The sequence below is a fragment of the Capra hircus genome, chromosome 11, assembly GCF_001704415.2.
Source record: "Capra hircus breed San Clemente chromosome 11, ASM170441v1, whole genome shotgun sequence".
Taxonomy (NCBI): domain Eukaryota; kingdom Metazoa; phylum Chordata; class Mammalia; order Artiodactyla; family Bovidae; genus Capra; species Capra hircus.
In genome coordinates this window covers 106,032,660-106,052,418 of record NC_030818.1, presented here as the reverse complement: position 1 = coordinate 106,052,418, position 19,759 = coordinate 106,032,660, and the positions used below count along the sequence as shown (strand labels likewise).

General features: G+C 65.9%; 4 protein-coding genes across 5 annotated transcripts; 2 read left to right on the top strand and 2 right to left on the bottom strand.

The window, feature by feature from the left end:
- TMEM203 (transmembrane protein 203) lies at positions 1,744-3,268 on the bottom strand. The gene has a single exon (XM_005687362.3). The coding sequence runs from the start codon at positions 3,023-3,025 to the stop codon at positions 2,615-2,617; it is 411 nt and encodes a 136-aa protein (XP_005687419.2). The 5' UTR covers positions 3,026-3,268; the 3' UTR covers positions 1,744-2,614.
- NDOR1 (NADPH dependent diflavin oxidoreductase 1) lies at positions 3,306-13,711 on the top strand. The gene is given in 16 exon segments (XM_018054754.1): positions 3,306-3,530; positions 3,868-3,945; positions 7,326-7,423; positions 8,387-8,485; positions 8,572-8,673; positions 8,751-8,960; positions 9,216-9,337; positions 9,437-9,656; positions 10,081-10,324; positions 10,425-10,539; positions 10,617-10,763; positions 10,853-10,971; positions 11,077-11,171; positions 11,256-11,394; positions 11,947-12,774; positions 12,777-13,711. Coding segments are annotated over 16 exon segments (3,063 nt in total). The 5' UTR covers positions 3,306-3,395; the 3' UTR covers positions 13,089-13,711.
- On the bottom strand, positions 14,233-16,068 carry RNF208 (ring finger protein 208). Its single transcript, XM_018056245.1, has 2 exons — positions 15,910-16,068; positions 14,233-15,703 (listed from the first exon to the last, which is right to left on the bottom strand). Exon 2 carries the CDS (start codon positions 15,202-15,204, stop codon positions 14,404-14,406), a length of 801 nt encoding a protein of 266 aa, XP_017911734.1. The 5' UTR covers positions 15,205-15,703; positions 15,910-16,068; the 3' UTR covers positions 14,233-14,403.
- Positions 17,512-19,749, top strand: CYSRT1 (cysteine rich tail 1). 2 transcript variants are annotated; one of them, XM_018056243.1, is made up of 2 exons: positions 17,512-18,785; positions 19,079-19,749. In XM_018056243.1, the coding sequence occupies exon 2, from the start codon at positions 19,083-19,085 to the stop codon at positions 19,479-19,481; it is 399 nt and encodes a 132-aa protein (XP_017911732.1). In that variant the 5' UTR covers positions 17,512-18,785; positions 19,079-19,082; the 3' UTR covers positions 19,482-19,749. The 2 variants fall into 2 exon arrangements, with proteins under 2 accessions (XP_017911732.1, XP_013832751.2); XM_013977297.2 differs by having other exon boundaries at positions 19,076-19,749.

Below are 19,759 nucleotides of genomic sequence, written 5' to 3'. Positions count from 1 at the left end.
GGTTGTACGCCAGCCTCCCTCTTCCTGGCCCAGGTGCCTATGGGTCCAAGGACTGCCCACCTGCGGTCCTGGTCTCCTGCGGGACTTAGTGGAGACAGCAACGGCTGGAGCCCCACCCAGTGCTGAGTAACCGGTTTCTCAGGAATCTCTGATTTTTGCTGGCCCCTAGAATCCACTATTGTTGCCCAGACAAGTAGTGGAAACTATCCACCCTTGGTCATCCAGAGCCCACCAAACACGGATGGGAGTGTGGAAGCCCATAACGCACACAAGCAGGCCCACAGCAGTCCAAGGCACACAGGGCAATAATAGCCGGGGCACATTCCATTCACCTGATAAACCGCCCAGTCCCAACACTGACTTTGAGGGCACACCTTCTCCGTGTACTTGCCATGAGGAAGTTCACTGCCCCGGGAGGGCTGCACAAAGTTCACTACATCCTTTCAGGCCTGCTGGAGCCAAGGAGAGAAGGACAAATTGGGGGCAAGGGCAAGGACAACTGTCACCTGCCTTTCCAGCACCTGCCTACAGTCAGCAGATGTTCACAAATGACACTCCTGCCTCCCACTACACTCACTTTTCAGAGACAAGGCTCCAAGAGCACCTGGGCCTCTGCAAAGACCGGGGCAGGTTTTAGCCCCAGGGCCTTTCTCCACTTCTGTGTCCCGTGGCAGTCTGCAGCTATCACTACAATAACTGTAACAGCCCAGTCTATCCAGCTGGAGAAAAGAAACTGGATTTCAGCCTTCCAGCGCTCAAGTGTTCCTTCAGGACTCTCCTCAAATCACCTTCCCGAAAGGAAGCTGAACATTCTTGCACTCATCCCTTGTAGGCTGACAGGATCACCTGATCCCGAACTACCAGAATCCAACAGGCCAGCGACAGAACACACGGACTAAAAGCAACATTAAAAGGAAACCCACCCCCAAGGGTCAGCTTGCATCTGGTTTTGACACAGGTTATGCCGATGCTGGGTAGGAGATGTTTCTGTAGCTGTGGCACAAACTAGACCAGCCTCCGACTCAAGCATCTCAGTGGCTCAGGCCGTGCAGCAGCCATCCTAGGAAAAGGGTCCTGAAGCTGTTTCACTAGAACAAGAGTCCAGAAAACATGTTCTGTAAAGGGCGAGACAGGGAATAATTTAGTCCAGTGGTTCTTACTAGGAACAGCTTTGTCCCCCAGGAGATGTGGCAATGTCTGGAGACACTGGGCTGTCACAAGTGAGGGGTGCTCCTGGCATCTGGTAAGTGGGGGTCAGGGGTGCCACTGAACACTCTATGATGCCCAGGACAGCCTCTCCCTGCACGCACACAAACAAAAGTGATCTGACCCAAAGGCCAACCGTGCCCAGATCACAAGCCCCGTACACTGCAGGCCACACTCACTCTCTGCCATGGTGTCTTCACAACCCTTTGAAAATGTAAGTTATTTTTAGCTGAGGGGCAGTACAAACACAGGCCCCGTGTCACAGCCTGCTGACTCCTGCTCTGCAGTTCAGTGAGGCCTACAAGGCCTCTGATGGCACACGCCTGTTAGCCCTCAAAGTGGGCCCACCCCCAGGGTGTCTTCCCTCTGGCTCCCAGGCAGGGAGCAGGGATGCTCCGCGGGAGCTACGCCGCCATCCAACCAGGAGGCTCGAGCCAACTTCCAGCCCCCTCTCACCACCTCAGCTCTGAGACCGCAGACACCACACAGCGGGGAGTGGCTCAGCACTGATCCTCGAAAGGTCAGGCAACCACTGTGTGTTTCAGCAAAACACTCTCTTACTTTATTTTCATCTCAGCAAATGTTCTCATTTGGCACCTAACTGGCATCAAATCAAAGCCCTCAGGGTGACAAGCGTGGGCTGAGACCAACTGCAAACTTCCCATGTGTAGGTCTCAATGCCCATTCGCATCAGAACACCTGTTCCTCTCTGGTCCCTCAGAGTGGCCTAAACGTCTCAGGTGCACTAACACTGCCGGCCACAAGGTGGTGGAAAAGCTGGGACAGGAAGCCAAGCAGTGCCTTGAAAGCAAGTTCTTTTCTCAGGCGACAGATCTCTGGATAGGGTCCGGGTCACGCTTATTTAACATCCTCCTGTCTGCCTGGGTTGGAATGAAGAAAAAGCTACCCTCCGCAGCGCCACTGGGGAGAAGACACAAGCCGGTTTACACTTGCTAGAGCTCAAGCATCTAAGAAAGTCTTGTCTGGGGAGATGGGGACAGCAAGCGCTCAGGTCAGCACTGCTCGCCAGGGCATATCCCAAGTCCAGCTTTGCAGCCTTTGCACACGGCGTACTTTGCCAGGATCCATGAAAATACTCAAGAGCCCATGAGGATATTTTACTTATATGCAGTTTCTGTCAGGAGTTCAGGATTGTCTGGCCTTCTCAGGATCCTTCTCGGGATCTCAGTTCAAGATTAGCTATTCAAAGCATGAAGTAAGAGAAAATACACTTTAAGAATCAAGGCTTCTCTTTTTAGCCCAGCTGAGAGAACAATTTCAGACACGACTGATCGAAAACCAGGCACGCAGCAGGGCACAAGCTGGCCCTCAGACTCAGGATTTCTCTGGTGCGGCAGACACGGGGACTCCGTGTGGGCCCCAGCACTCCAGCCTATCTTCTGCGAGGCTAGTTGACCCGGCAGGCGCGGATCATGAGCAGCTGCAGGAGAATGAAGGCCGGAGACGTGATCAGGCCGAACCAAAGCTCTCGCGTTTGCTCCACCAACTTCTGGCACAACAGCATCTCGAAGACGAACTTGAGGCTGAGAACTGTGAGGACCCAGAAAAGGCGGAGCACGGCCAGCCGCTTCTCTCCATCCTGGAAGAGTCGCACGGAGACGATGGTGGTGAAGTAGGTGCTGAGCCCGTCAGCAGCGAAGAAGGGCACAAAGACGTTCCACCAGGAGAGGCCAGGAGCCAGGCCGTCCACACGCAGGGCTAGCAGCACAGAGAACACCAACAGGGCCAGCAGGTGCACGAAGATCTCGAAAGTGGCGAAGCCCAGCCACTGCACCAGCTCCCGGAGCGAGAAGAGCATCGCGCCGGTTGGGCGCGGGCCGGGGCCCGGCCGAGCGTCCCAGCTGCCGAGCTACGCGGCCGCGCCCTCCTAGCCTCGCTGGCGCCTGCCGCTGCCGCCGCCGCGGCCAACGAGAGGCAGCAAGCGGCCCCACCTGCCCCGGCCCTCGGCCCCGTCGCGCGGCCGACCCCCCCGGCCCCGACCCGGGACCCCTCACAGACCACCCGCCGACGCCCGCCACGCTCGGACGCCATGCCCCGCCGGGCGCGGCCCTAGGGCGTCACTTCCGGCCGACGCCAGAAGCCGGAAGTTGGAGCCGGGCGCGGGGGCCCGGGCTGGCGGCGAGTGCTGCGGGTCACGTCAGGATTGCGGGGTTCCCCGGGGTCAGCCCATGCCGAGCGCGCGACTCCTGGTGCTCTTCGGCAGCCAAACGGGCACAGCCCAGGATGTGTCGGAGAGGCTGGGCCGCGAGGCCAGGCGCCGGCAGCTCAGCTGCCGGGTGGAAGCCCTGGACTCCTACCCCGTGGTGAGGGCTCCTCGGACCTCGGCGGGGGTACCCGGCGGGCTTGGGGCGCCGGCCCCCGAAGCGCTCGACCCCAGGGGGCTGCGTTTCGTCTGAGAGCGGGCCCTTCCATTACGGCAGATTTAGGGGCCGGGAACGCTTGGGAGCAGCGGCCAGTTTAACGCATGGAGACAGGGGAGCGGTAGCCGAGGAGCCTGAAAGAGAAGGCAGGCAGGCCGGCCGCTCGCGAGCGCTGAGTCCCTTTGCCCCATTCCTCTGAGAGAAGGAGGGGGAGCCAGGCTGCTGGGAGGATGCCTGGCCATTACAGCCCGAGGCCTTACATGTGTGTCTTTTTGTTGAGGTGAATCTGATTAATGAGCCCGTGGTGATATTTGTTTGTGCAACTGCAGGCCAAGGAGACCCCCCGGACAACATGAAGGTAAGGCTGACCTGAGGTGCGCTCAGGAGCTCAGCTCCCTGCCCTTGCCCCGCACCCTGGTTTCGTTGCCTGGGAAGACTTGAGAAGCACAGTGGATAATTGTTCTCCTGTGGATATGGGAGGAGATCTCTGGGTGGAGCGGGGAGCTCTGGGTGTCCTTCCTAATAAACTCTGGACCCCTTTAATTTTTCGTATTTTTTCCAGGGCTTTTTATAAATCTGGTATGGGTCTTGTGTGTATTTCAAAGCTCAGCTTCAGGGAACATTCTTCCATTCTTTGACCATGTTTTGGGCACACATTGTATTCCAAGCATAATCTCATGCTGTGAATCCAGCTATGAACCCAGTAGTCACGTTTCTACCCTCGTGAAACTCAAAACAGCAAAAGCAAATGTTTAACGGGCAGTTACAATGTCAAAAAAATGCACGCTGCAAGAGAAAGTGCTTGATGTTGATGGGAGCATTAATAAGGGCTGCCCCCTCAATCTGGAGGTTCAGAGAGAGCGTTCTAGAAGAAAAGAGGCTAGGCTAAGTCTTGAAGGATAAGTGGGGGCTAGCCAGGCACCAGGCACGAGGGAGCAGCCTCTGCAGAGGAGAAAAAGAGCCCAGCCATGGAAGAGTGGAAAGCGGTTCAGGACGGTCGAGCCAAGGAATGAATCAGGCTTGGAGGGAAACAGAGCGGGCAGCCAGGCTGGATCCCAAAGAGGTCAACAGCCATGGGGAGGCAGAAGGGTTTGAAATGAAGGGCCGTGGAACCCATGGGGTGATGCAGTCATGTGTGTATTCCAGCAAAACCAGCCCTTGTCTGCAGGGGGAGCAGGCTGCAGGAGAGCCGGAACAGGGGTGGTGGTGGTGGGAGGTGGGCACAGTGCAGCCAAGAGCCTGAGGCTTGGGGCAGGATGGTGGCAGAGCAGAGAGGGGCAGACGCCCTCCAGAGGTGCTAAGAAGGTAGAGTTGATTGAATGTGCAATCGTGGAATCGATTTCAAAGATGAGAAAGAAGGTAGAGTTAAGACAGGGATTTGAGCCTAGCTACTAGGATGGATGACGGTTCCACGCACAGAAGCAAGAGAATCAGGAGGGTCAGGTGCCCGGATGTTGTCCAGGTGGAGATGCACAGTCGGCCTGGAGCTCCAATGAGAATCCTTAGTGGAGGCACGTTTTGCAGTGGCCAAAACATGGAGGCGAGAGGAAGGAGGTGCCTCCCTCCCCCAGGACGGGCTGCCCTTAAACACAAAGCCAGGGAGGAGCAGGAAAGAGGCCCCGCCAGCGAGAAGGGGGAGTGGACCATCTCCAGGGCCGAGGGCAGAAGGGTGACTGTCTCCAGAGGGTGGTCTCTGGTGCCCAAAGCTGCAAGGAGATGAAGTGAGGTCAGCAAAGGGACGGCTGGCAGCCTCAGGCACAGAAGCGTTTAAGGACGTCTGCACGTGAGACAACTCAAAAACGCTTATGCTGTGAGGGGTTAAGGGATTAAACCGAATAGCTGTGAGAGAGAAACCAGGCCTGTATAAATGCTGGTAGGTGAAAAAAGCAGAAAATTGAGAATAGGCTTGGAGTGGGCACACCATTACAGGAGGCGGCGCAGGAGAGGAGGCAGGTCTGGGGAGATCAGGGCAGGAGGCGTGTGGTGGGTGCCAGAGACCAGGGTGTGGAAGGGGTGGGGGATAGAGACCCCCGTGGGGCCAGCTGGGCAGAGGTCCTGACTTTGCCCCAGAAATAATAGCATGAGCGTGGAGACGGTCACACCAGGATGAGGGTGGTTACCGGAGGGCCAGATGCCAGGATGGACACCACGGAGGCAGTCAGGATGGGGGCCTCCCGACCCAGCACGGCACAGGAGCAGGGGACCCCAGCCTCCTGGTCGCCATCAGACACTGGCCGGACAGGCCCCTCTCTTGGCCAAGAAACCCACTGGTGACAGGCCTGAGCTTGAGGTTTTCTGTCATCTTCTGAAGCACAGATAGGCCACAAAAAACGACCACGTGCTCGAGGAAAGACCCCCGTGAAGGACGGGGACCAGGAGGAGCACACGCGGAGCCAGAGGAACAGGCAGAGCAGAGCTCCCATCTGTGGGGGGTGGGCGAGCCAGCGCCCTGGGGCCAGAAACGCAAGCCTGGGCAGAGCAGGAGCTGAGGAGACCACCTTAAAATGATCCCAGATCAGAAGATAATGCTGAGAAATTCTCCCAGAAACCATAGCAAAGTTAGGGAACAAGAAAGATGACATCAGGAGCCCGAGATTTTCCCAGCAGCCCCGCAGCAGGAAGGAGACCAGTGAGAGAATCACCGCGGAAAGTGTCAACAGGGCTGAAGGCTGGATCCCGGGCCAACAAGCCCACCATGTGCCCAGGAAGGGCTGGCAGGGCGTGAACCGGGCCCCTACTGACACCTGACTCGTGTGGGTTTCAGCTGTTGGGCATGCAGAGTGCCCAGGCATCTGGGATCAGAGCAGGCCACAGAGGGACACTGGCTTCCCAGCCACGACCACCCAGCTGGACCATCTCAGAGCAAACTTTCAGGGGCCTGGAGAAGACAGCTTCAGCCTGAAGTGAGCCCCACTGTCTGCCAGCGGTGCAAGGGGAAGCCTGGTGTTTTCACACCGAAGCTGTGAGAATCGCATCTTCCCTGGACCCTTTCTCAGGAAGTACCTGAGGCTTTCCATAGCCTTCAGGAGACAAGGTCTAAGCAGGAGATCTCAGAAGCGCCTCTGGGCCTGCGGGAAGGCCAGGCCAAGACCTGGAATGGGAGGCGCTCCCGCACAAGCTGCCCGGTGGTGACCCTGTGGTCAGGGAAGGAGAGGGACTCGGGCTCCGACCTGGGGGCCACCTGGGATGAGTGGCCGCATGGAAGCGAGGGTGCCCCAGGGGAGGGGAACAGCGTGGGACCTAGGCTGGCTGCACGGGGTCAGGGAACGGACACGGAGCAGCCTGATGGCCGGTAGCTCCAGGCCCAGGAGGGAAGATTCCACTGAGTGGGGAAACCAGACCAGAGAGGGGCCTCAGGGTCTGCCGTGCTGGCCCAGAGCCTCTTTGTGGCTGTGAGGCCCGAGGCGGGGCTGAGAGCTGCCAGGGCCGTGCTGCCCGCATGCTGGGGGGGTGGGGGGCGGCGGGCCGACAGCTGCCCTGCTGGTGACAGCCCCACCTGGCGCCCCCGGCCCTATGCAGGGAGCACTTTAGCCCAGCTCCGGCACTGCTGCCAGGGCGGCTTTCTTCCTCTTTACCATTTTCTGCCTTTGCCCAACTTGTTCACTGCTACGGTAGAACGAGAAGCGGTCTTATAACAAAAGCGTTGCTTAGGAGAGCAGAGCCCTGGGGAAGCCTGGGCCCTGGGGAGGCCTGGCCCCGTGGCCGGGAGAGGCCCTGAGCGCCCCTCTCCCACTGCAGAGTTTCTGGAGGTTCATCTTCCGGAGGAGCCTGCCGTCTACCGCCCTCCGTCAGATGGACTTTGCTGTGCTGGGTCTCGGGGACTCGTCTTACGCCAAGTGAGTGAGGGAGGGTGGGCCTGTCCCCTGCGTCCACACAGTGGCCTGGCGGAGGGGTGCGTGACCTAGCCCCCAGGGCACCCCCTTGAGGCTGTGGCCCTGGCCACGCTTCCTGGCCCCACAGACACTCCTTGGTGACACCTCCTCCGTGGCCAGAAGCCCTGGGCGTGAAGGATAGGCTGGTTCATGCAGAAAGTGAGCAGGACAGCTGGGGCGGGGAGGGGGCTGGCTGGGGCCACACCTGAGACACGGTCCAGGCAGGAACTGGTGTCCAGAGCCAGCCCCCAGGGCCTGAGCCAGCGTCCTCTGTCAACATGTGACGTAGGGCAACAAGGGAGCCTGGCTCACCCCGCCTTCATAAGCAGCCTTCGGGGAGGGGTTTGAGCTTACGGCGAGCATGGAGAGCAGCGAGGTGAGAGCAGGCAGGGTGCAAAGAGCCCAGCCCCGGGAGCCGTCCGTGGCCACCGCTGCTTGCCTCCGCTTTGCCTTCTCTCACCATTTTCACGACACGTCTGTGTCCTGAGCAGAGTGCTATTGCTTTGCACTATTTCCCAGGGAAGTACTGAGGGCTTTGTGTTCAGGGGTACACACGGCGTGGGGCTCCTGCAACATTACAGCTCCTAACTCTCCAGCTCGGAGCTGAGGGAGGGGTCGCTGGGTATAGACGCCTCCAGAGTCAAACGCAGCCCGGGGCCCGGAGCTGTCCGGGTGAAAAGGACGGAAAGTGGGTGGCCTGTGACCCTCGCCTGGGAAGGGTCTGGGGGCTTTGTTTACTGCAAAACGTAGACGTCTGTTCCCACTGCCGGGCACACCCACGGGGCGGGTGAGAGACCCTTCTGTCCTTCAGGGAGCCAGCAAAGGAGCCTGCGGGGCCTTGGGAGCCCCCACCCTGTGCAGCCCACTGGGCGTGTGCCTCCCGCCTGTGCAGGGCCGGGGCCAGCACCAGCTCTGTCTTCTCTGTAGGTTCAACTTTGTGGCCAAGAAGCTGCACCGCCGGCTGCTGCAGCTCGGGGGCAGCGCTCTCCTGCCCGTGTGCCTGGGCGATGACCAGCACGAGCTGGGGTGAGTGGGTTGCGGGGTGGGGGTGCCCTCCTGCGGGCCCAGCTGGGAGCAGGGTCGCCAGAGGGGTGTGTACCTGCTGTCTGCAGGCCCGACGCCGCCATCGACCCCTGGCTGCAGGATCTGTGGGAGAAGGTGCTGGGGCCGCACCCTGTGCCTCTGAACCTCGACCTGAGCCCTCCTGGAGTCCCGTAAGTGTGGCCTTGGGGTGGCACCCACCCGCACAGCAGACCTGGCCAGCGGTCTGAGAGTGTCTGCCCTTTCACAGTTGGCCCTCCAAGTTCACCCTGCAGTTCCTCAAGGACACCCCCACCTCGGGCCCTGAGGAGCTGTGTGTGGCCGGAACAGACCCTCAGGGGCCCCCTTCAGAGCTCCAGCCGTTCCTGGCACCCATGGTCAGCAATCAGAGGGTCACGGGGCCCTCGCACTTTCAGGACGTGCGGCTGATTGAGTTCGACATCTCGGGCTCTGGGATGAGGTGCGGGTCAGCGCCGGGGGCCCGTGGAGGGGCTGCGCGGGAGCCCCAGTCCAGGGTTGAGCTGCTCTTCTCCTGAAGTGGGTGCACGTCAGGGCCGAGAGCAGGGACGACAGCTGGGGAGGCAGAACCCCTCTGTCCAGGGGCCCCTAGCCTCCCTGGCCGCTTGCCTCCTTCCTCTGCAGCTTCCCGGAGCCCCCAGTGTCCTCACCCCGCAGGCGGGCCCCTCCCCAGGCCCTGGCTGTCCCTCCCCCACAGCTTTGTAGCCGGCGACGTGGTGCTGATCCAGCCCGAGAACACGGCCAGCCACGTCCAGCAGTTCTGCCAGGTGCTGGGCCTGGACCCCGAGCAGCACTTCACACTGCAGCCCCGGGAGCCGGGTGAGCCCCCGAGGCCGCGGCACTCGCACTGTGTCTCCCCCACGCCCCCCGGTGCCCGGTCCCCCGTGCCCGCCCCCCACAGTGTCCCATCCCCTGCAGGCGTCACCTGCCCCGCGCGGCTGCCCCAGCCCTGCTCCATGCGGCGCCTCGTGTCCCAGTACCTGGACATTGCCAGTGTCCCCCGCCGCTCCTTCTTTGAACTCCTGGCCTGTCTCTCCCCCCACGAGCTGGAGCGGGAGAAGCTGCGGGAGTTCAGCTCTGCACGGGGCCAGGAGGAGCTTTGCGAGTACTGCACCCGGCCCCGCAGGACGGCCTGGAGGTGGGCAGGGGCCGGGGAGGGGCTTGGAGGTGGGCAGGGGCCGGGGGAGGGCCTGGACCTGCAGGACGGCCCTGGAGGTGGGCAGGGGCCGGGGAGGGGCTTGGAGGTGGGCAGGGGCCGGGGGAGGGTAGGGGCCGGGGAAGGGCCTGGCCCCACGGGACGGGCCTGGAGGTGGGCAGGGGCCGGGGGAGGGTAGGGGCCGGGGAAGGGCCTGGCCCCACGGGACGGGCCTGGAGGTGGGCAGGGGCCGGGGAGGGGCTTGGAGGTGGGCAGGGGCCGGGGGAGGGTAGGGGCCTGGGAAGGGCCTGGCCCCACGGGACGGGCCTGGAGGTGGGCAGGGGCCGGGGAGGGGCTTGGAGGTGGGCAGGGGCCGGGGGAGGGCAGGGGCCAGGGGAGGGCCTGGACCCGCAGGATGGCCCTGGAGGTGGGCAGGGGCCGGGGAGGGCCTGGCCCCACGGGACGGGCCTGGAGGTGGGCAGGGGCTGGCAAGCGGGCCTGGGCGCCTTGCTGCAGTGCGTGTGGCCCTGCCAGCCGAGGCTGCCCTGCCACTGCCCCCCCAGGTGCTATGCGACTTCCCCCACACGGCTGCTGCCATCCCCCCAGACTACCTGCTGGACCTGCTGCCCCTGATCCGGCCCCGGGCCTTCTCCATCGCCTCCTCTCTGCGGGTGAGAGGAGGGCCAGTCTCAGCGGTGGGGGCGGGGGGGGGGTGGCAGGGAGCCAGGCAGGGGTCCCACGGGGCAGGCTGCCTACTGTCCCGTCCCCCAGGCCCACCCCTCGCGGCTGCAGATCCTGGTGGCCGTGGTGCAGTACCGGACCCGCCTCCGGGAGCCCCGCCGCGGCCTCTGCTCCAGCTGGCTGGCGTCCCTGGACCCTGTGCAAGGTGACCCTGGCTCTTTGGGGTGGGGGGTTGGGCCCTGGGCCTGGGAGCCTCTTCAAGCCGCCTCCTTCACGCCATAGGACCTGTCCGGGTGCCCCTGTGGGTGCGGTCTGGGGGCCTGACGTTCCCAAAGACTCCAGACGTACCTGTGATCATGGTGGGGCCTGGCACCGGCGTAGCCCCCTTCCGAGCAGTCATCCAGGAGCGAGTGGCCCAGGGCGAGACTGGTGAGCAGAGTCTGGGGTGGGGAGGCGGCCAGCTGAGCTCCGTGGGTGCAGGCCCAGGCTCAGGCCCTGCTCCCGCCCCCTCCCCCCAGGAAACGTGCTATTCTTCGGCTGCCGCCGGCGGGACCAGGACTTCTACTGGGAGGCCGAGTGGGAGCAGCTGCAGGCGAGGGGCTGCCTGACTCTGGTCACGGCCTTCTCCCGGGAGCAGGTGTGTGTGCAGGGCCGGGGAGCGGCACGGGCCGGGGCGCCCAGGGTGCAGGCTCGGGGCGCCCAGGGTGCAGGCTCAGAGCGCCCCCCGCCCCCCGCCCCGCAGGAGCAGAAGCTGTACGTGCAGCACCGGCTCCGGGCACTCGGGCCGCTGGTGTGGGAGCTGCTGGACGGCCGGGGCGCCCACTTCTACCTGGCAGGGTGAGCCTGGGCCGCGGGTGGTTGGAGGGACGGGCCCCGTGGGGACGCCGGCTGTGCTGAGCGCTGTCCTGCCTGCCCTTCCAGCAACGCCAAGTACATGCCGGCCGATGTGTGCGACACCTTGCTGTCCATCTTCCGGGAGGAGGGCGGGCTCTCTGGCCCCGATGCGACCGCCTACCTCGCCCAGCTGCAGCGGACACGGCGTTTCCAGACTGAGACGTGGGCCTGAAGGGCCATCCTGCTGTTGGCCGCAGCCACCCTGCCCGACGCTCTCTGGAGGCCGTTGTTGGCTCTCGCCCTGTCTCCCAGCTGGGAGGGTGGTCAACTCGCCTGCACAGACCCCAGCAGAGGGAGGAGGCCCTGGGCAGCACACACCTGCCTGCTCAGTTCCAGGAAAGCCTCAGCAATAAATGCCGGGCTCTTGGTGGCCACTTCCTACCTGCTCTTCCTTGTGTGGGAGTGGGCCTCGGGCGGTGGGTGGTCCAGAGCGGGTCTGGATGGAACAGCCCGCTCCACTGGGCACGGGCACCGTGGCTCAGCCCACACTCCGGTGCGTGAGTCTGATGATGAGGGTGCCGGCCATTTGCCCACCTTGTGTAGACTCTGCCCTTGCCCTGAGGTAGGGCCAAGCAGGAAAGGCACCTGGCCAGGCTGGTGTGACCATCCCTTACCAGCTCAGGGTACAGCTGCCCAGGGCCCTCAGGAGGGAAGGAGGGGGTGTGGCCTGGGTTGGAGGGAAGGGGTGTGGCTCAGGCTGGTGGGGAGGGAGGTCTGACTGGCGTCCCCACCCCTGGGAGGGGAATTCCTGTTGGAGGAGTTGGACTGGCCTGCCCACAAGGCCACCGCCTGGAATCCAGCTGGCCGTCCCTGGCTGACACAGGGACTGCCTTGCCCACGGCTGGGCTTGGGCAGATCCTGTCAGAGACGGCACGCCGGGCCCAGGAGCCAGCAGGGGCACGGGGACCCAAGTGAAGTTTCCTCGAGTGGGGCCCGGAGCCAGAAGGAGGCGGCGGTTGCTGCAAGGTCAGTGCCAGAGCCTGCCCCGGCTGTGGAGGGCCACGCTGACCTTCAAGGCCCCAGCCACCCCTCTGCCACCCTGGGGTCCCCACCCACCCATCCCGGGCCCTGCCCTGGAGGCACCGCCCCTGAACTGTGCCCTGGGGTCCCTGCTGGTGGCCCTGCTGGCCGCAGCTCTGGGTTCGCCAGTCGGCCTCTGGGCCCCGAGCACGTGGACCCACTGCACCAAGTGCTGGTAGAGGATGGGCCGGGCAGTGGGGCCCTTGGGGAGCCCGAGGGTGCCAGGACTCCGGACAGTGAGCCCCTGCTGGGGGCCGCGGCCCCGCCCTGGGCCAGCCGCACAGAGGACGAGGAGGCGCAGCAGGAGGCTGAGGAGTGCCCTGTCTGCACGGAGCCCTACGGGCTGGGGCAGCAGCGCCGGGCCCTGCTGAACTGTGGCCACGGCCTCTGCACTGGCTGTCTGCACCGGCTGCTGGGCGCCGCCCCCGGCGGCCTGGGCCACGCACGCTGCCCGCTGTGTCGCCAGAAAACCCCCGTGCTCGAGTGGGAGATCTGCCGGCTGCAGGAGGAGCTGCTGCGGGCGGACAGGGCCCCGCGCCCCGCGCCCCCACCCCGCCCCTGCCCGCCCGCCGCGGCCGCGGGCCCTGGGCCGCCCTGGAGCACCGCTACCAGCTGCGCTTCCTGCCAGAGGCCCTGGGTGGCCGCGGCTGCCTGCCCTTCCTGCCCTGCCCGCCCCGCCTGGGTGCCTGGCTCTGGGCCCTGCGGGGACACGGGCCCTGCGCCCGCCGCCTGGCACTGCTGAGCCTGCTGGCACTCGAGGCGCTCGGCCTGCTGCTCGTCTTCGCCCCGCTCATGCTGCTGGGGCTGCTCTTTGTGCTGCTGGGCGGCTCCCGCCGCTGACGGACACGCGCCTGTGGCCGGCACGGCCCGGGCCTGAGCCAGCCACGGCTGCCGACCGACAGGAGGCCTAGGTGCCGAGGCCCGATGACCACGACTGAAGGACCCAGGGCTGACCAGGGCGCTAGCCTTCATCCCGGGGCCTGGACAGGGCCGCCCTGGAACCTGCGTTCATCCTGACCTAGCCCGAGTCACCTACTGCCCAGACACGAGCCGCCTGTGCCCAGCACAGCACTGGAGGAGGGCCCTGGCCAGGGCTCTGAGAGCCCCTCGCCGGACAGGCCCCACCCCGCTGCTGGGCCTCCCACCCGGCCGTTCTGCAGGAGGGGGCACCATGGACCCGAGTGTTCCCTGAAGGTCAGGCAGCCTGGGGGGCCCCTGCCACACAGGCCCAGCCCACAAAGGGCCGCCTCAGGAGCCCAGCGGCCCCTAGCAGGCTGGGTGTCAGCACACACCCCTCCACTTCAAGGGCCCAGGGCCCCACCAGCCGGGCGCTGTCCTCCCGACCCTGCCGCACTGCTCCTCCCTGAGCCTGCAGCCTGCGCCTGAGGGACACTGTCACAGCCCTGCCTCGCGGGCTCGTCGGTACAAGGGGCAGCTCTCAATAAAAAGACACTGGTACTGAGGCTGTTGTTCTGCACCCCCTCCCCTCTACCCTTCCTTCACCAGCTGGGCGACAGTCCCTTCTTCAGATGCAGTCGCCCAGTACCGGACAGGAGGCCCTCAGGCCCTGCACCCCACTGTGGTTGCAGCCAGCTTTTGTCCCAGCCCCAGCTCAGACGGGCCCTCGGGCTGTGTCCACAGCGCCTCAGGGAGTCAGGCGGGTTCCGCGGCCCAGGTGGGCTGCCTCATGCCCCCGGCTGCACTCACACCCAGGGCCCAGCGCAGAGAAGGTGCCCTCCCGTGCCCTCCCTTTGTCCAGCCGGCCCTGCTCCGCCCAGCTGCTCCCACAGGCCTGCCCGGAGCACACAGGTGGCTTACACACGCACACGCAGGCCGCGCCTGGGCCCCACTGAGCAGAACAGGCCCCAGTATCTGGCCTCACTCTGGTTGCTCAGCCTGGACCCCACCAGGGCTGCCGCTCTGGGTGCCCACTCCACCCCCGGCCCGGGCCTGTGAGCAGGCCTCGGCTCCGGCGCAGGGCACGAGGTGCAGGCTTTGGCAAACAGTTTTAATGGCAGAGTTGGCCACAGCGACAATGCCACGCGGGTGGGGCCAGAAGCTGCGGTGGGCAAGGGGTTAGCGGGCAACAGGGCAGGGCCAGATCCCTGAAGCAGCCGCGAGCAGGGACCGGCGGGCGGTGGCGGGCGGGCGGGCGCTACATGATGGAGCAGGCAGACAGCGGGTTCCGCGCATGGCACGTGCACGCAGCCCCGCAGTACTGCCGGAAGGTCTGGTAGCAGCTGCCCTCGGGCTCGCCACCCCACTGGCCACCCGACGGGGCGGTCAGCGCCTCGGGCGGCAGGCGGCTCAGGATGGACGTGTTGATGGCCAGCGCAGCCAGGCCGTAGTCAGTGAAGAGCACAGTCTCACGGCGGCAGGTGGGACAGGAGATGAACTTGTACTTGGGGCAGGACTCATAGAGGATCTGCAGGCACTGCTCGCACACGGAGTGCAGGCAGGACAGCACGCGGGGCCGCCGCTGCGTGGCGTTGTACGTGTGCCCGCACGTCGGGCACTCCAGAGGCTCCCCCGGGGTCGCGGCCACCGCTGCCGCAGGGGCCCCTGGGGCCGCAGGGCCGGGCCGCATCACGTACTGGTTCACGATGACCTCGTCCGCCGGCGCCCCCCGGGGGAAGCCCAGCTCAGCGCTGCCCTTGGGGGGCCGCCGTGGCAGGGGCGGGGTGCAGGGCGCCCCTTCCAGGGCAGGCATGTCCCCCCCACAGGCCTGGTTGACGATGATCTCTGTGTCTGAGGGCCAGGCTCGCTTGGGCGCGAGGGCCGGGGCGGGCCGGGGCGCGGGCGGGAAGCAGGGGGTGGCCGCCTGCAGCTCAGGGAACTTCTCAGGGTGGACCATCTTCATGGCCTCCATCTTGAGGATGACATGCGGGCCCTTCAGGCAGGACATGAGGAAGCCCGGCCAGCCACCGCCCGCCTCAGGCCCCGGGTCAGCCGGCATCCGGCTGTCTCCAGTCAGACTGGGTGCTCGGGGGACGGGGGGAGTTGGGTGGGGCCGGGGGGCAGCGAGGGGACAGCATCCTGGCTGCCCTGTGGACTCCTGGAGGAGGCGGGCAAAAGCTTGGGGGGAAGGGCCCCCCCCAGCGGCCACAGTGGCTTCTCAGGTCCGGTCCGCGGGGGGAGGAGGAAGGGGTGGGGGAGGAGGAGAGGGGCAGGGGGGTGTGGGCGGTTGCCCTGGGCCGGGGGTCGGGCCCAGGGGCTCACCCAGGGTCTCTGGCCTCTGAGGCTGGCCAGGGGGCGTTGCAGGAGGTCCCCCTGTAGCCGAGATCAGCCGTCCCGGGGCCCGGACATCCGGGCAGGCAGGGGCTAGGTGGGCCCCATGGCTCCAGGACAGGGCGCCCAGGGAAGGCAGCTAGCCTGAGCGCTGGCCGCCAAAGGACCCGGGCGGCAAGCTCGGGGTTGGCGGCGGAAGCACAGGAGAGGCCGGGGCTGGGCCGGAGCTGCAGGTGAGAGACGGCGTGAGGTCAGCACCTGGGCCCACCCTCACCGCGCACAAAAGACAGGGCGCCCGACCTCTGACCCCGACCCTCGACAGACTCGGAACCCAGCCCCTTCCGTAGCCCCTCGCGCCCGAGGCCCGACCTCTGCCCAGGAGTGGAGGCAGGCGAGCGAAGACCCCGCGCTGTCCCGCCCCGCCCGCACTCACCTGCCCCAGCCTGGCGTTCCCGGGCCGGGCCGCGCGCCGCCGCCTCCGCAGAGGTTGTCTCAAAGGCAGGCCTGGATGCGGCGCCCGAGCCTTGGCTCGGCGGCTCCGAAGGCTCCGGCGGCGACCTCGGGCGATGGCCGGGCCGCGGCGGCTCCCGGGGGCGTGGGGCGCGGGCGCGGGGCTCGGCGCGGCGGCGGCGGCGGCGGCGGCAGGTGCGTGCGGAGCGTGGCGCGCTCTGCGGCGGAGGCGCGGGGACCGCAGTGCGCGCGGCGCCCGCAGCGCCACCCCCCGTCTGGGGACCCGCGCGGGGTCCGCGGGGCGGGGCCAGTCTCTCTGCCGCCCCTCGAGCCGCCGCGGGCCTGGCGCCCGCTCTGGGGGTCGTCCTCCCCCTCCCCCCGCTGGCCCCGTGGGAGTCGGGATCCCCACGGCAGGCCGCCTCCCGTCTTCCCCACCTCCGGCCCCGCCTGCTGACCCTGGGTCCTGGTCAAGCCCCCTGCCCCGATTCTGGAAGGGAAGGAGTACTCTGAGATCTCACAATACCAGAGGGAGGAAGGGGAGAGGGAGCCCTAGGGTGGTCCCAGAAAAGCAGGCCCCGGGGCCCCACCGTCAGGCAGAGTCTCTGGAGGACTGCCTTCCCCTCGGCCCCTAGAGAATGCCTCCGGGCTGTTCCGGCTCACAGGTGCCCAGCTCAGGCCGGCTGAGGGCAGAAGAGGGTGAGCAGGGGTGGGCAAGTGTGCATCGAAGGCGTGGACGATGGAGGAACTCTGGCTGGGAGAGTGCTCCAAGGACAGGACGCTGGGACACATGGGTGGTGTGAGGGGTGCGCAGCAGGTCAGACCGATGGCAGGACAGGCCCCACGGGGCAGCTCACGGAGGACATGCACTACATGGATGGGCGGGGAGGCCTTTCCGGCACCCTAGCAGGTCAGCAGGTGCCAGGCCATCAGACAGCTGTGGGCTAACCCGACCCCACCCAGCAAGGCCCCATTCCTTTCAGCTGCTTCCTCGTCAGACTTCCCTGCCCCCCCAGGACACACCCTCTGCCTGTGAGGAGCTGTCAGGTGAGAGGGAGGGCAGGGAACTGGAGCGGCCTGGGCCTCCAGAGTGCCTTTCCTTAACCTGCCGTAGCCACGACGTGGCTTGCCGGCGTTCCTTTGACCAGCACTGGGCCCTGCTTCTGACCCTGGACAGACCCAGCCCCTCTAGCCACAGCTGCTCTGCTCTGTTACAGGCCAGATTGCCCCTGGCTATAGACCTAAGTCCAGCTCCTGCAGGGCAGCAGAGCCCAGCGCGGTCGGCATTCCTGATGAAGGGCCCCACGTGGGCAGGAGGCTGGAAAGGCGTTCTGGGCCCACAGGCCCAACTTTGCTCTCTCTGAGGCCTCAGTCTAGTGCCTGCCCTTCAGTGTCACCCACCACTCGAGTGTGAGAGCTGTGCACGTGAGCAGGTGCCCAAGGGAGGGGCAGCGAGGGGCCCTGGCCCGAAGGCCGGGAAACTGAGGCAGCCTCGGCCGGGGGAGGGCTCGGGGTCCAGCCCGGGGAGCTGCTCTACTCAGGCCCCTCCCGCCCCATCTGGAGGCCCCGCCCCGTGCCCGAGCCCCCGCCCCGCCCGGGCCCGGAAGCTCAGCGCCGGGGCGGCCCAAGCCCGGGTCCGGCGGGAAGGGGCCCGCTGACCCCGAGCCTGGTCTTTGGGCAAACCCTCGAGCGCGGAGGCTTCTGGGGACTACAGTCCGCACCAGCCGCCCGCGTCCTTCCAGGCCAGGTTTGCGCACGCGCCGGCCCCCGCCCCTCCGCCGCGGCGGACGCTGTGGGGCGGCGGGCGGAGCCCGCGGAGCCTGCGCGGTGGGCCCTGAGCTGCGCGGTGGGCCTGCGCCGTCGGCCCCCCGAGTCCGGCTCTGGCCCCGTTCCCGCCGCATCCCGTGCCGCGTCGGTAGAGTTTGTGCCCAGACCGGTCTGACTGGCCCCACACCGGCCGCGCGGGTCAGCTGGCCTCTGGACCACGTCTGATTGGACCCCGCCCTTCCCGGAGGCGCCCCCTGCCCCCGAGCGCGAAGGACGAGGGGTGCGGGCCCGGCCGCCCCAGGCGGAGCTCGCCAGTGCCAGGCCCTGCGCCGAGAGCGCACGTCCGCTGTGACCCCGCACACAGCGACCCCAGGGCGTGGCAGGCGCCAGGCGCCGCCTAGGACGTGAAGCTGGGGGAGGTGGGAGGGCCGAGGATGCGGCCCCTGAGAGACGGGGGGTTGTCCACAGGGCCCCCCGACCCCCGCCCGACCAGAGCAAAACTAGTTTCAGAAATGAGCAGGAAACGCCACTTGTGTATGAAACTCATGTTGCCAGTAGTGAGATAAGTAAGTTTTATCGGCAAAGGTATGCAAACCAAACATCTTTCATCAGTTAGAAACACAGTAAGCCTCCGAGCAGAGCAGCGTGCTCAGTAATGCCCTGGTCTCTGCCTGCGGGCGAGAGGCTCAGGTCACCGTGCAGCCCTCTCCCTCTGCTTCAAAGCAGTGGCTTTGAGGCTGTGGGTGACGGCCAGGCCCCAGGTCATCTGCGGGCCTGACCCAGGCTCCTGTCCTGCACTGCGTTGACCTGCCGGCTCCCGGAGGGCCTGGACATGCCCCAGATGGGTCAAGGCTGAATCAGCCAGGCTGGCAGGGTCCCCGGGAGCCCAGGCCTGGCCACCGCCCATCCAGGAAAGGAAAGGTGGGTGGCCGCTGTGCTGCAGGATTGGGGCCTCCTGGCATCTTGTGAACCCTGTCTTTGAGCACCGCCCGAGGCCCCGCCCCTCCCCAGGAGGAAAAAGTCAGCTACTGGAGGCTCAGCTCACAGGCGCAAGGACCTGGGCAAGAGGACAGCTCGCCGCCACCACAGCTCCAGGTGGGTCCTGGGCTGAGGGACTTCCCCACCCGCGGTCAGACCAGCATAGCTGTGTCTCCCAGCCCCCGCCCCACTTCCAGCTCCATCACAGGGCCCTGCCACTCAGGGAGGGTGGCGGACACCTGGGGACAGCTGAGAGATGCTGGCCCTCATGGCCCCTATACTCTGCCATCTTGCACACACACACACAGGCCTTGCACACTCAGGCGCTTCCACAACCTGGCTTACCTGGGGATGCAGCTGCTGCCCTCCCCGGAGCTGACTTTGTCTCCTTTGCTCACCTTTGCCAGCAGGGCCATGGACCCCCATGAGACACTCGTCAAGAACCCGTATGCCCACATAAGCATCCCGAGGGCTCACCTGCGGCCTGAGCTGGGGCAGCAGCTGAAGGCGGGCTCATCCTCCGCAGAGTCGCAGCCTCTGCCGGTGAGCTCCTGCACCCGGGAGCCTCTGGAGGAGGCCCCAGGGCCCAAGGGCGCCAAGGAGGCTGCCTCCGTCCGGGGCCAGCCGGCCTGTCAGCAGCCCTGCAAGCCCTGTGGCAGCGGGCAGCGCCCGGCAGGACTGGCCTACGCCGGCCCGCCGCCCGTGGGGCGCGGCGACGACATTGCCCATCACTGCTGGTGCTGCCCCTGCTGCCCCTGCTGCCACTGCCCCCGCTTCTGCCGCTGCCACAGCTGCTGCTGCGTCGTCTCCTAGCCCGGCCCCCGCTGGCCCCGGGGCCTGGCGCCGCCAGCCGGCCTCCGCTCAGGCGGCCGTGGCCAGGGCCTGGACAGTTGGGACCGCCACTGTGGCGTCGTCACGGGCACTGGCCGCTCCGCTGCCTGGACAGCTGCACCCAACCCACCGGGAAGGCTGACATCGGCCCAGGCCCCTGGAATGGAGCCCTGGGCACTGCCCGTGCTGGGGGCACCCTTGACCGCCTCTTCGAGGCCCAGGCCCAAGCAATAAAGCTGTGTGAGCTCCATCCTGGACAC

Excerpts from the sequence above, each read along its gene's own strand:
- TMEM203 (XM_005687362.3), bottom strand. The coding sequence starts at position 3,025 with ATGCTCTTCTCGCTCCGGGAGCTGGTGCAGTGGCTGGGCTTCGCCACT.
- RNF208 (XM_018056245.1), bottom strand. The coding sequence starts at position 15,204 with ATGCCGGCTGACCCGGGGCCTGAGGCGGGCGGTGGCTGGCCGGGCTTC.
- CYSRT1 (XM_018056243.1), top strand. The coding sequence starts at position 19,083 with ATGGACCCCCATGAGACACTCGTCAAGAACCCGTATGCCCACATAAGC.